Below are 15,561 nucleotides of genomic sequence, written 5' to 3' on the forward strand. Positions count from 1 at the left end.
AATTTCTTTTATAGATTTTATTCTCTAATAATTTTTTGATTTTTTTACAGGTTTGGACCGAACCCGGACCGTCCATAAACAACAAAAATATTTTTTATTGTTCACGTGAAAAGTGCAAAATGAATTAATTCACTCTCCACAGCCGACATAAAAAGAAAACCAGCTTGAAGCTACTTTTGATTAACTTGTATTTTAAACACAAATTATACTAGATTCTACATATAGTAAATTACGTTTTATAATTTATCAAATAATTTTTTTTATTTACTTTAAAAACAGAAGAAATTACAAAAAAAAAGAAGAAGAAACACTGACATCTTGTTCACATAGCTGGATGTGTTTTAAGAAATTTTTGTTTTATTTAAAATTAATTTTTTAATATTTTTTAAAGATTTTAATATGAGATGATATAAAAAAATAATTTTTTAAAAATAAAAAAATATTATTTTAAAAATCACTATAAAATACCACTATTACCACCATTTCAAACTCTATCTTAGAGCGTAACTTTTCATTAAACATCCGAGTATCCAACTGATAATAGAAAACGGAAGGAAACCGAGGCAAGATTCTGATTGGATCGTGGAATTTCCTTGGTGGAATATCATTTTTCCTCCACAGCTCATTTCTTTTTTGGGGCAATACATCAAATCACTGGTATGTGATTTTTCTGATTGAATCTCTTTGAATTTTCTTTCTTTGAATCTGTGAATCTGAGGATACTAATCAAGTAATATTTTGAAATCGGAATCTCTTTGTTTTTTTTCCAGGGCTAAAGAACGAGATAATGGTTGAGGAAAGTACACGGCGTTTACCTATTGGATGCTTGGTGTTCGTGTAATTGCTAACAATGATAATTATAAGAAGAAGAAGACGAATAAGAAGAGGCACAGTGATGACACTGCCGAGCCTGAAGAAGAAGAAGAAGAAGACTTTGGCGAAGAATTCAAAATTTGAAGCCAAGAGGAGGAAAGGAAACCAAGATACAGATAATAAAGAGTTGAATGATGATACTGACAGTGTCATAAACAAGAAAACGAGCAATCGGTTTAAGAGAAAGCGAAAAGCAAAAAGTAAGGCAGGGGAGGAGCTGTCTAATGAAGATTTAGTCAGCATTGCCGAAGAGGTGAGGTGATTCATTTACTGCTCAAGATGGATGTAATGCAATGTGGCATGCCATGTTTTACAAATTAAAGAATTGTTGAAGAATTTCATTTAAAACGGAAGCCATTCTGATGATGGATAGCATGATTGTTCATGCCAACAGAGACTTGTGAACTTGAATTGCCATTTCATCATATTTAATCACAATTAAGAAACAGAATTGTCGTTAAAGATACACTCTTTTCTCGGCTTAAGCGGTGTGTCTGGTGATTGATCCCAGGGTAGGTACGAAGATTCTTACAAAGTAATTTCTGTTTTTATTTATTTTTAATATTCTTGAGTGAAAAGATCTCAAGACGGTATGATCTATATGCAGTATGTCAAAGTTGATGAGGATTCAAGGAAAAAGCATACATCAAGTAGAGAACGTAAATTACAAAGACAACTTACAACAGCAACTTCCTCTAAGCATGATTTAGAAGAGTCTCTCATTGTTCCTGATGACGAACATACATCAGCTAGCTGTGAAACACTGCTTCTTATAGTTCAACTCTGAATTTAGTAAGTGAACAAAATCTCATTTCCACAAGTAGGACAGGGGATACTGCACATGACATGTTGGATCTGTTTTTGGGCCCCTTGCTTAAGAAGCTGATGGAAGAGGACAGAATTTGTAACAAAGGATATGGATTTTTTTGCATATGAGCGGAAAAAGAAAAGTCAGAATGATGTTGGAGGAGGAATGGCGCCCCCGATGAAGAAGAGCATTCTCAAAGACAAGGTTACCTTGTTGCTTGACTGAATGAAAGATCCAAATTTCTTAACGGGGAGTCATCAATTATCCGGAAGCCAAAATATTGAGATGCTACTGTGATACTCTTAATTTGTTTCCATCAAGCAAGCAATCTCTGGAAACTTCCATCACCTCTTCACTACAGATGATATTTCCCCAGGTTTGTTTTTCTGCTGGCATTTTTTTTATTCAGTAGTCTGAATGTTTACATGAAAAATGGTAGAAATTACTGAAGAATGCGTATAACAGTCCTGTCTGTATTTTGTGAATTATCATTATAAAAGGATTGTATTTCTACTAGAGCTGGTACTTGGTTATTGACTTGTTATGAAGTTTTCTGTCTTCAACTGTAGAATTAACTTCTTTTTTCAGCTAGACCACAGCTTTGTTCATACATACCAATATGATTTGGCAGTGGTAACTTGCATTTATGCCACCATCTTAGGAATCCCAAAGCCTTTGAATGCTCAATGAAGTTATTGTCTAATTTATATTGTTTTTTGATCTGTCAGGATGTGTTATGATTCTGATTAAATATGGTATTACTATCTTGTAATCCAAATATTCCTTCTCAAGCCTGTAAAAGAACATTGGATGAAGATTGTCTAGAAATATTCACCACAATAACATTCCTGGGAATATGAGATTCCATGAAAAACACAGGATTGCTTGCAATCTTAAATTCCAGGCTTGTTGCATGGCAAGATAGCTGAAAAATAATGGATGAATGTCAAGTTGATTAGTATAGGATTAGCCTACAATCATTTACTTTGGTGGCAATCTTATCTGGACCTCATTCATGCACACACACACTTCTATCCATGTCATTAGGACCTTGACATGTAGGTCACAAACTATATATTTTAATCAGTGAAGCTTTTACTAGGGCATTTGGGGCCCTGGAGGAACAATGAGAGATGGTGCATGCACAAGGGATCTCAGATGGATGGTGAATTGCCTGATTTTAGAGGTAAATTATTAATATACTATTAATGTAACTGGCCATGATCTTTTCTTTTGCGATTATTTATGTTGCTTGATTGGCTCTTTATTGGATGTAAGAACAACTTCTTGATTTTCACTGCAGTCTGGTATGAACATGTGAGTAGGTAATTATTTAGATGGTCACCGTACTGAATTGATTTCTTCTTCCCTCGTTAAGGTTAGACAACAAAGCTTGCCTCTTAATCCTATTCAGATCTGCCTCCTTTTCTTTTAGAAAGCAATCTCTAAAAGGATAATTCAACAATTTTTTGCTGCTATAATCAGCACCTTTGAAACAAAGTGATGGCCTGAGTCTGAGAAGAGTAAAAGTGGGATTGTGCTCCTGAGATGAAGCATATTTGTAGGATTTTTTTGAGGGCTATAGGCAGTTTGGATTTGAGTGCACTCTAAATGATTGGTTGTTGATAAAGCTCAGGGACAAGGTTTTCACTTTTCAGAGGTTCTATTCATCACAAAAGTTGTGAACGGCACCTAGTTGTAGTTCGATCATTGTCACCTAAAAGGCTATGATTAATTTAGGCCTTCGCAGTACATAAATAATAATGGGTGGCATGATTCAAGGACAAGCATGGAGAATTGGTTTTCGCCTGCTGCTGAGAGAGAAAAGGTGTAGTGGCTTCTTGTGAAGTTAAAGCCACGACGTTCTATATAAGTCATACATGAAAAGCTTTGAAAGAGCATTATTGTTAGTTAACAGGTGCAAATCAGGGTCGTTTGAAAACGCCATATGAAGATGCTCAATTTTAGATTGGCAGAGCCTGAAACTAATTTTTTAGGTAAAAGTTTCCCACTCTGAAACAAAGTGCAATACGGAAGCATGGTCAGGACAATGCTAGCACGAGCACAGCTGTTACTGATGTATATGGGAATGTGGTTCATGTTTTCAGATAGGCTGTATCTGTGGTTTGAAACACTTGTGATTTCCACTTTAGACATGGTTGTTTGCAGCTAGAAAGTGTTCTAGTCAAAATCATTGGAGGCGTCTTTCCTCTTTCTTGAATTGTCCCCTCTGCAGACCCAATTTTCCACTTTAATGATGGTGTTTGTTTAACTTGAAATGGTAACCTCACGCCTAAATATTCCATATTGCATATGCGATCTTGGCAAATCTCAATTTCAGTTGTCCAAGCCTCTACGGCTCTACCACTACCACAACAGTACTCCTAGATTTTCTTTCATAATCTAAGCCTTGGAGCACACAGGAAAAATGATATAAAATAGGAAAAAGAAAAGGAAACACGATATTTTTCTATTCTACATATGCAGCAATATATATAGATTCGTAAGGTAGCTAGTACAAATTGGTACAATCTTAACTAGGAGAGAGCAAACCTCTAGGGGAGGCTCGTCAATCCAAGCAATAAAATCACTTATAAGAGTGGGCCGTTGATGGGCCACTTGGTTACAAGATCTTGAACCATTTATTGAACTATTTCTGGAATGGTCTACTCGGGTCTGCGCCTCTGCTTAACAAACTGAAGAATAAACTCAAGGGCTTAACTACATCCATGCACAAACTAGCGGAATCAGACTCGACTTCAACATGCATAATACATATACATACATGTTACATATAGATATATATTTCTCCTTTTCTTGTTTGAGTCAATGACGAGTCAATATGAACATGTGTGACAATTGGTGGACTTCGGTCTTTTTGATCAAACTGCCTTGGTTTAGTTCTTTCCTGCCTCTCTATTCAGCTGCTTCGAATGTTGTGTTTTGAATCTTGATACCTAAATGCTGAACATCTTTTTTATCGACGACATGTGTTAAAGTAGAAATCTTGGAAGGCCTATCTTACGGCCCGTTCTTTTGACGTCTTCTTGGACTTGGCTCCTATACTCTCCGAAAGTGAATTCTCTGTATATAGAAGGCTCCATGCAGCTGCCTATCAATGAGTCATAAGAGGGGCACAGAAAGTAGGCGATTGAATATCTCTCCATTTTTCCATTAGCCACGACTTTATGCTCCACGCTCTTGTAGACATCATTGCTCCATGCCTGATATTCGCATTTACAGTAGACAAATTAACAATCATATACAACATCAGATGCTAACTTTATAATATTCTAGGAATTCAAATTCAATAACTAGGTTGGCTTAGGCAAGTCGGACAAAAATTAAATGTCAAAATACGATGTACTAGGCTGGTAGCACAAGGGTTGGGTTGATGTACAATTATAATAACAATCATCAGAATATTATCGTTGCTGCGACTCTTCGTGTTCACGTCCACGAACAAAAGCAGGCAATTCGGCATTTTTTAATTAGTTACAAGGGACACTTTGTCTAATCTTAGCTTCGAAATGCAGGCTAATGAGAACTGAATATAGAATTTGAATTTTACCTGGAAAAGATCTCCAATGTTGACGATAAGAGCATCTTGATTCGGATTTACAGCCACCCATTTGGAATCTTTCATAAGTTGCAGCCCTCCAACTTCATCTTGAGAAAGGATTGTTAGAAAATCGCTATCAGTGTGGGGCACTAAGCCAAAAATCTCTGAGGATATTGGGCAGGCTGGGTAGCGATTCAACCGAAGAAAGCAATTAATTTCTTGACAAATGTTTTCAAACACTCCTCTTGGGTGGCCTAGATTTTCTGCTAGGACCCCTGCCAGCACCCTTGCTAGCTTTGACATTGCTGCTGCAAATTCCATCATCACTTCCCTGTTGATACAAGTCATCAAATTAATTAGAAACTAGCTAGCTACCAGATAATAACATAGGCATCTTAGAAGAAACGGTGATTTCAATGACTGTTAGGAAGGCTTTCTGAAGCTAATCAAGATACTTTATATTTTAATTGCCTGGTTACGTTGTGGGAGGTAACAAAACACGGGGACTAGAGCATGGTGCTTGGGGTTGTACACTTGGGAAAATGAAGTTATTTTCCTGACCATGTAGGGAAAAGAGCGCATGAAACTCTTTTAGACTTGAGATTGAATTGAAACCAAACGTTAAAGTTTTGGTGACTGTCTATGAGAAAAAGATGACAGAGCTAGTCAAGGACGTAGGCTTTGCAAGTCAAGAGCTGTACTGTTGAAGTTTATTTCTAGAGGCAAACTGGTGGAGAGACCAAATTAGAACATAGCGAAAATAGAGTAGTACCTTAAAGAGCTAAACTCCCCATAGCAAGCTTGCTCAGAAACTCTTGAGAGAGGAATGTGGAAAGCTTCAGACCAAGAGAATTGCCTTGGACAAGTAGCTGTTGGGGTTCCCCATCTATAAGAGTTGTTCAAAACCCCACAAGTAGCCTTCTTATCAAAAGGTGTTTGAAACAACTCCACTTGTTCCCTCCTCATATTCCGAACTAGCTCGGGGCTTATACCGTGGTTCACTACTTGGAAGAATCCCCACTCCGACGAAGCTCTGCATATAGCCTCAGCACAAGCTAGCCGTTCCCTTTCAATGGTGCTATTTAGACAACTGAGGTCTATCAATGGGAGTTGGCAATATTCCTTCATGACAACAGCACCACTTGGGAGGTCATTGCATTCAAGTGTAGGAATTTGGGGTGGGAGGCGTGTAAGCTCTCCATAATGGTGTAGAAGAGGTGGGCTTGAATCAATCATCATTATTGGTTGGCTTGTAAGATCGTGCATGATGGGATTCAAAGGTGGCAAGTGCGTTTTATATAGAGAGTCCAAGGGGGAGGAATTGGCGAGGACAAGGAACACAAAGAGAAGAGAACAAGAGGAGAGCTCCTAAATCGTGACAGTTGTCACAGATAGAGGATTTCACTCTGGAATTGTCATAGAGAGGGAGAGACTGAGTCTTAACAAAGATACAGTAAAACTACGGTGGAAATGAGAAAAGTTTAACAGCGAGGGACTAGGAAGTGACAAAATGAATGGAAACCAAACCTAACCTGTCTTCTTTCCTTCTTTTCTGGTTATTTTTTTTGACTTTGTTGAAAAGTGCTTTATTTAATTGGCAGGGGCCCTTTCCTGTAAGATTTTCCATGTTTTTGCCTTTCCAAATGACAACAAGGAGTTACTTTGGACTTTTCAAAAGTAAAAAAACAATTCTTCACATACATTTACCTTCTTTTTTTTTTTCAAAATCAAACAGTTGCACTGTTCATAAATTCAAGTCCATTAGTAAAAGAGGAAACTTCAGAAGTGTGTAGAAAAGTATTCCCAATTAGTCATTTCCAATTAGGGGAGAAGACAAGCTTTTCAAATCTAGCTAATTATTTTTGCTCCAACAATTCGCAAAGTAGAAGAGGCAGCAGGCCTTGAATTCGAAGCAAGTAGAAGAGAGAGCAGGTCTCTAGCATTGCTCATGCCTCAACTATTTAGCGATTGCCTGGCTCGTGGCTCATGGAGCATGGTGCGTGCACAGTAAGTCCTTAATGAGTTTCTCCCACACGTTTGTGTGTTTATTTGTTGATATTATATATATATATATATATATAAAAGAAGATGAAGAAAAAAGGAGGACATCATCTTTTTCAACATTTTTTAGCCTCGGTTTCCCGTTTACCAGTTGAAATAGGACCAGAGCCGTGAATGGATCTAGCAACTCAACAACCAAAAAAACTCTGTAGCCATGCTCCTCTCCTCACTTACTTTAAGATGAGGCATGGCAATCGAAAAATCAACTCAGACAATATCCTTCAAAATACACCCACGAAACAATAAAAAAGAAGAAGAGCAAAGCAAGCAGATAAAAGTGATATCGCATCAAGACCATATTGATTTGATTGAATAGCTGCTAAACTCACAATTCCTTTTGCTAATTGGCTAAACCTTAAAGCTTTTGGCCTATAATATATTCCTCTCAGTCCTCTCCCTAATTATTGCTAAACTATTCTATTGCACCCCATATAAAATATTTCCATGTGATCTTTCGTTTATGGTCTCCTTCATCACTTGGATTCAAATTTTAAATTAGATTATGTGGGGTTAAATTTTCAGAATCTCATGGTTTTGATATGAATGATAAGATGCTCGTTTATCTCCTAGTTTTGATATGGATAATCTTTTTTGGATAGAATTGAGCTATGAACTTTAATGTCAATGGTGAGAAGCTTAATAAGAGAATATCACCCCCCAAAAAAAAAAAAAAAGAGTCTCTCTAATTAATCATAGGAGTTCAAATTCTAGATCAAGTAAATTCCATAGCTATGACGTGAATGATCCACTTTAACAGGACTTTGAGGGATGAACTGTAATGTTAATAGCTAAAAGCTTGTAAGAGCATCTAAATATTTTCTTTTTTTAAAAAAATGGTGGCATGCATGCCTCATCATGTCTCTATTTCTTAAGTAAACTCCAAGAAGCAACAGAGGAGTGTCGCGGTATCAGGAAATTAAAAGAGATGATTATTAGAATCTTTCCACCTCTTTTTTCAACAAAATCAAAAGTGGTTAAAAAACAGCAACAAATGTTTCTTAAACTTCAAACGTCTTTTTAGTTATGTCTGATCACCGGGTCATGATAATGTCCCGCGGTGTCTTTAGATACAATCCGGGGAAGGGCAACCATAATCTTAAATCATCGCTATAACATTGCATTATGAAATTACCGAGTTGACCAGACATATATATTTGATTATTTGAAAAAAAAATCAAATAAAAATATATATTTCTAACCTGATTTTAATTTACCAATAGAATATTATCTCGTCATTTCCCTCAGCAGTCACTGATGGAAAATTTTTGTCGGTGACTGCCGAAGGAATTACAATTAGAAATGAAGGAATAAAAAAAAAACATATCATTATTATAGATGGAATTATTGAGAAAACATGCCCATCGATAATACATGTCGGTGAATCCATCAGTAATATTTAAGTTATAACTTGACAGATGACCCCCCTCTTCCACTCCCCCATTTCTTCTTATTCTTCCTTTCTATTCAGCAAAAAACAACACACAACACCCTCTTATTTTTTCACAAATCAAGCTCCTATCATTACAAATCCGGACATTTTAACACTCAATCTGTTAGCATTCTTGTTCTAGTTAAGTTTTTTTTTTTTTTTTGAAGATTTACCGTGTCAAGTAAGCAAAACTACCCTTTTTTTTGTTGAAACTCATTTTTTTTGGCATTTTGATGTAGTATATGTAGTTTGTTTGTGTGTTTACTTGTTTTATAGCTTTTTCCCATAGAGATTTGTTGTATGAATGTATGATTTGTACATTTTAAAAGTTTGTTTAAGATTTTGAAAAATAATATTTGTTTGTCATTTAATGAAATTGAGTTTGATTTTGTAACTTAAGTGTTTTATAATGAAATAAATAATGACTTATTTGATGGATATGTTTCATATTTTATCAATTTTATGTTAAGTTGAAAATTTAGGTAAATTTGGAGGAATTTGAATTTTTTTTAAGAAAATTAATAATGATTTAAGGGTACTATTAAAATAGATTGAATAAGTTTGAGTTAAACCAATGATAGCTAATATTAGGCGGGCACTAATAATTTGTTTAATTCACATTACTAATTAATACATATTTTCATCAATATTCTATATAGGTTTCATATAAGCAATAGATGATCATTCTTGGATGTATTGAGTTTCACTCGAAAGGTTGCGCAAGATGAATTATTGTATAATGGAGTTGATAATTTTATTAATTACACGCAATTTAATCCAAAAAATATTAGTGGATGCGATATTAGTTGTCCATGTAAGAGGTGTAAAAATAAAAAGTTTCTTGATCTTGATGTTGTCATGATGCATCTTCTATAAAAAAAATTTCATGGAGAAATACTTGTGTTCGTTTACACATGAAGAACCATATGTTCCTTACAAGATCATGATAGAAAAGATGATTATGTTAACTTCTAGTTCTAACAATGTGTATGGAGTTATAGATGATAATAGTAATCGTTATAGGAGTATGGTTATGAATGTAATAAGAATGAATCAAGATGATATAAATGAATGTTCAATCGTCGATGAGGAATCAAATGTAGACACAACCATTTTTTTGGTCTTTTGAAAGATTCTGAGATACTATTATGAGATGGATGCACAAATCATAGTAAATTATCAGTCATTGTACATGTGTTCACCATCAAGTCAAATCATTGGCTGAGTTAGGCTGATTATGACAAAATCATCAAATAGGCGAGAAGAATTTTACCTGGAGGGATTAGGCTGAAAGAGAGCTTCTATGCTGCTAAATCCATGATGAAATCCTTTAGCCTAGAATACCAAAAAATTGACATATATTTAAACTTCTGCATATTGTACTACTTAGAAAATGTAGATTTGACCGAATGTAGAACTTGTGGGCATACTTGGTATAAACCCAAAACTGACAGGGGAAAGTCTCTTGTCGCTCATAAAAAAATGAGATACTTTCCTATCACTCTTAAACTGCAAATGTTATTCATGTCTCCAAAAACTATTGAGCATATAACATGACATCATTCATATAAAGCGGTTGATGGAGTCATGATGCACCATTTTAATGGTGAAACTTAGAAGCAATTAAATAGGATACATCCTCAGTTTTCAATGGAACCACGAAACGTATGTGTTGGGTTATGTACAAACAAATTCAATCCATTTGCTGCATCATATTCTTATTACCGGTGATACCCACGACTTACAAATTACCACCATGGATATGTATGAGGCTAAAATTCATGTTCTTATCTACAGTCGTATCCAGTTTTAATAGTTCATGTAGGAATATAGATGTTTGTCTTTGACTATTGATTGATGAGTCGAAACAATTGTAGTCTTTCGGGACTTTGACGTATGGTGTCTCGAGGAAATAAATTTTCAGATGAAGGCAATTTTAATATGGACTATCAATTGCTGTGTATGAGATGATTTTTGGTTGGAGCATGCATGAAAAACTAACATGTCCATACTATATGAAAAATAACAAAGCCTTCACCTTAACAAATGGTGGTAAAATGTATTTTTTTTTATTGCCACCGAAGATTCTTGCCAACTGATCACAAATACATAAAGAAAAAAAATTACTTCTTTGTAGGTGGAGTTGAAAGGAATGTTGAACCGCCGGTATCATTGAGTGAATAATTGTATGATGTTGTCTCGCAGTATAAGGCACTGTGTTTGATTTTCAATTTGGTAAGCACAAGTTTTCTAGTTTTGGTGTGACCCACAACTAGGTTAAACAAAGTATTTTTTAGAGCTTCCTTATTGGAAGACTAATCTCCTCCACCATAATTTAGACGCCTTACGTATTAAAAAGAACATGTTTGAAGATATTTTTAACACGATAATGGATGTAAAAGAGAAGACAAAGGACAACATGAAAGATATAATGGATAAACTTTTGTTTTTTCACCGTAAGAATATAGAGTTTATGATGGATCATACGTCATAAAGCTCAAAGCTAGCTTCACTACATATAAGAATGCATAATTACTTTTCTACTAATGACTTAAGAGTTTGTGTTTCCTTTATGGATATGCTTTGAACATGATATAATTTGTATTTCTACTAATGACTTAAGAGTTTTTTTCTTAAGATAATATTTTTTTAAACTCGCTAGCAATTTTTTTTCTTTTTTTTCAAGAAATATATAACACTCGATTGCAGGAAAGATATAAGAACGATCCTTCGAACCATCCAGAACTCGATCTAGATTTTTTGTTGAAGGCTGGATTGTTCGATGGATCTAATAGAAATCAGATTTATGGTATCTCAAACACTACGACCAATGATATATGGACAAACCGTAGTGTATTGACTGCTGGTTCCTCACAATCAGGTTTGAGCTCCCGATCTCCGGGCATCCAAGCGATTGTACAAGAACAAGTTGAGGCTTAGACGACTCGACTTAGTGTTGAGATGACTCAACTTCAGTCCGAGATAACAATATTGTATGAGAAGTTGTTGTCAACCGTCGGTAGTCTATTTGGTCAACCTTGTCACCAGCCTAGTTCCAGTGAAGATCTCCATCCTCCTACAATTTCTGTCATTTAGATAAATTGTATTCAAACTAATATTTTTTAAATTAGTAATAAAATTTTGGTTTTTTATTTAGTTTTATTTCTTTTAATTTTTTATTCTGTTTTGTTTATTTATTTTTTTTAAAAAAATATTACATAAACTACTGACGAAATTAGCAATATTACAAAACCCTTTTCTACTCGCACCATGTAGAGGGATGTTATTTTGAGAGGGACTTCTTAGAAGGAACTCACACATGGTTACCATCGCACAATAGTACTATCATGGGAGCTAGCACAATCAAGTTGCAGGAGGAGACTAAGGAAAATACATGAAAGAACACGTTCTTCACACGGTTTTCTCTCAAGTACTACAGCAGCTAGCTGCTATTGGGTGCCCAGAATCAGCAATATTAGCTGCACGTACGATTTTTTCCAAGTTAAAAGGGACAAGTGATCGACATCGTGCCGCCCAGAAGAGTCCCGAGACTTGAATTTTGGACACTTTAACCGTGTTTTGACGTGGTGTGCTGCCGACCATATATATATGTTTTCTTTTCTTGACGACATGGGCGTAGTACCGTGTCTCTACCAATCCAATTACTTATTACAGACTAATAACACTTTCGTCCTAACCTAACTGTGATTACGCCATAATTAAACCACTGCCTGTTCGTGATTAAGTGCTATAAATATGCTACTTCATATCAAATAAGAATATCACAGTTTCGAACTCGACTAAACTGTTCGATCCACAAGGCATCAAAATTAACTAAATAAAAATGGGTGGTCGTTTGACCGAGTGGGTGAGGGGCTGTCTGCTTGTGCCATTCAGAAGCATTCGGTCATTATAATACGATGCTCACGCTTAATTGTTTGCATGTGCATATAAGTTCATACGATAAAATTACAAAATATATATACCTTGGACGTGAACCTTTTCTGTTTGGAGAGCTTGCTCCTGGCCGTTTTGAAACCATTTCTTGTTTCTTACTTGTAAACAGATATATATATATATTCGTCATTTGAGACAAAATAAGCCTATTAAGATTCACTAACTCAAAGCTTATTAGTTGCCCTTCTTTATTAATTTTATCGATCTCCTAAGATCAGCCAAATTAACAAGTTGCTTTCTCAGTAAGGAATATGTAACGTTCTGGTCTATTTTTCACAACAGAGATCAAAGTCAACCCAAAATGCTATATTAAATTTAATGTCACTATAGATATAGTTCTTGTGGCCTAGGGGTGGAATTTGGATTTCCCAAGTGGGGGTGTCAGAATCAAGAAAAACCCTCTCAGGATACGTGCCCCCCCTCCCAACAAGAAGGCAAAGCCTAGTTTCTCCTGTTAACTTTTTCTTTGACAAAGTTGGTTCGCAGAGAAAGTGGGAGCTAGAAAGGAGGTAGAGGGGGTGGTTTGTGAGGTTAGATTGTTTTCGAACAAATTATTGGGGAACAAAGTTTACGGCGGGAATATGCCAAACGATAGCTTGAACCATGCATCGGCAAGGAATTGCAGCACTCAAAGCCATAGGAGCAACTGTAAGTGTGGCCCATCATGTGCAATATCACATTATTGTTGGCATGCATAACACTTTAATTTGACATACTAGCATAATCTAAAAAACGTTTGAAAAAAACAGCATAGATCTTGAGTTGCATTGCTGGAAGTAGTACAACCTGTAAATTGCACTACTAGAAACAACACAATCTATGGGCTGCACTGTTAAAAACATAGCAATGCAACCTGTATATTCTCAAAACAGTGTAACCAAAAATTATTATTTTTTAAATATAAAGATTGTGTTATTCGAAACAACGTAACTACTTCATTTTTTTTAATATTTTCAAAAATTTATGCTATTAATTAGAAATAATATAACTTGTTGATTTTTTTTAGAAGTTTTTTAATCTATATGTTGTTGGGAATAATATAGCATCAAAAACTGTAAATGGTTATGCTTTCTCGAACAACGAAGCTTTTATATTTAAGAAAAAAATAGATTACATCATTTTCAATAACACAACTCATAATTAACTGTAGTGTTATTTATAAAAAAAAAACAATATCATGAAAATTGCAATAGTTTGTCAAATATCTTTTAGCATATGTTAGTTTTAAAAAACAAACCTCGTTTTTTTGTCACTGATTGCTTATACCTTCCGGACGTGCACTTATTCCTTTTTCACGAGAAGCAAGTTTCTGAGAATAATTTTTGTCCCATTGTTATTGTGCATGCCTCCCACCATGCAGCTAGCGTAGGAACCTTTTCGGGGTCAAAAGAGACACCGCATCATTTATGATTGACATGATGATTTCAGTCTAGCTTGTGCGCGAAAAGAAAAGGCTAGCTACAAATTAATGATTTCCAATTTGTGTTTTCTTGTGTGTGACAGAAAGTGATTGCAAGCAGCTCAACTGATGTGCTCAAGGATGGAAAAAAAAAGGTCTTAAAAAGGAGATTCTCCAAAAAAAAACCTGTGCTCCATATGCCTGTGATTTGTGGTGTTGTTTGTCTAATCGGGATGTATGGAGTTCTTTGGAAGGTGAAAAGCACAATTCCTGTTTACATTTTAGATAATTAGTAGAAAAAAAATCTTGTAGTTTAATTAGTTGGAATACGGTAGCACCTGTTCAAATCTCACATTTTGCACCTATCGGCACGAGATCCCGTGTAGGCTTGCCAACTCTGTGCACTGCATGCACCGGAGACATGTTGAAGCATGAGGCAAAGGAAAACGAGTTTTTATGTCTGGTTTAGAGGCTGTCCTCACCTGTAACCCTAGCTTTTTGTGATCGTAGTGGTCCTTAGCAATCAAATATATTTGGTTAAATAAGCTGTGTTGGCATAGAAGTTAATGAAAAAAGATTGAAAAGCTCTAAAATTAAGGTTTCCAGATAAAAAAAAGTTATCTTTTTGAGTTTTTTACATGAAATTCATGCAAATCCCACAGCCATTTTTTTTCTTTCGATTTTATCTCTCTCTCACTTTTAAGAAATTATACCAGCTTGCATGTTACCGTTGATATAATTGATAATAATTTACATACTAGAGCTACTTGTAGAGCGCACGGATTTAGTAAATTAAAAAGTTCTAGTTCGTAGCATTTTGTTTTAATTTCAATAATCAATTCGAGAGCAATGGCTTTTAGAAGAGAAAAAAAAATCTGAATATATTACATTGACACTTGTAACTAAACTAGCTAGTCCTTGACAAGAGGATATAACAATAAAACATTGAACAAAAGTTTGAGTGGTTTGTGCCCCTGCTATTTTTCAACTTCTAATTAATTTCCGATCCCATCTGAAGCAGCACCACCGCACCACTCTTTACGCCACCACCAACATACACCACTGACCCAACAAAACCAACCATCATCACCATCACTAGTCCGCCATCGCCTGTCAACAACCCCTTCCCTCATCCTCACCACCAGTACCGAACAAAAAACCATCCACAGCCCCGTAGTCATAATCCATCATACAACACAACCACCATCATGTCCATAACCTATTATCACCGAATCAACCTTCTCCTCCACACTACCACAACAACCATTGAACCTCATATCCTCTCTTTTTCTCGAGATTCACCTGACTTGTACAGCACCGCCAGACCCCACACTACTGACCTCACAGCCCACCTGAACCACTAACCACTCCCCAACCAAACCCATCTGCAACCACGCTCAAACCAGGAATATTGCCACTAGCACAAAACCCACTTCCAATGTCCAGTAACCCCACTAAACTCACTAGCAACA

At 35.7% G+C, this 15,561-nt stretch overlaps 2 protein-coding genes across 6 annotated transcripts; one reads left to right on the top strand and one right to left on the bottom strand.

The window, feature by feature from the left end:
* Positions 1–499: 499 nt before the first annotated feature.
* On the top strand, positions 500–3,875 carry LOC18102531 (uncharacterized). 5 transcript variants are annotated; one of them, XR_002984142.2, is made up of 6 exons: positions 500–657; positions 771–1,389; positions 1,481–2,057; positions 2,784–2,867; positions 2,985–3,059; positions 3,167–3,875. XR_002984142.2 is itself a non-coding variant. In XM_002314699.3 (3 exons), the coding sequence occupies exons 2-3, from the start codon at positions 851–853 to the stop codon at positions 1,658–1,660; spliced, it is 456 nt and encodes a 151-aa protein (XP_002314735.2). In that variant the 5' UTR covers positions 500–657; positions 771–850; the 3' UTR covers positions 1,661–2,572. The 5 variants fall into 5 exon arrangements, 1 of the variants encoding a protein (XP_002314735.2); XR_002984140.2 differs by having other exon boundaries at positions 2,784–3,059; XR_002984139.2 differs by having other exon boundaries at positions 2,784–3,875.
* A 271-nt stretch (positions 3,876–4,146) lies between these two features.
* On the bottom strand, positions 4,147–6,728 carry LOC7462625 (gibberellin 2-beta-dioxygenase 6). Its single transcript, XM_002315779.4, has 3 exons — positions 6,016–6,728; positions 5,253–5,574; positions 4,147–4,905 (listed from the first exon to the last, which is right to left on the bottom strand). Exons 1-3 carry the CDS (start codon positions 6,507–6,509, stop codon positions 4,675–4,677), a joined length of 1,047 nt encoding a protein of 348 aa, XP_002315815.4. The 5' UTR covers positions 6,510–6,728; the 3' UTR covers positions 4,147–4,674.
* Positions 6,729–15,561: the final 8,833 nt, after the last annotated feature.

Source organism: Populus trichocarpa, chromosome 10 (assembly GCF_000002775.5).
Source record: "Populus trichocarpa isolate Nisqually-1 chromosome 10, P.trichocarpa_v4.1, whole genome shotgun sequence".
NCBI lineage: Eukaryota > Viridiplantae > Streptophyta > Magnoliopsida > Malpighiales > Salicaceae > Populus > Populus trichocarpa.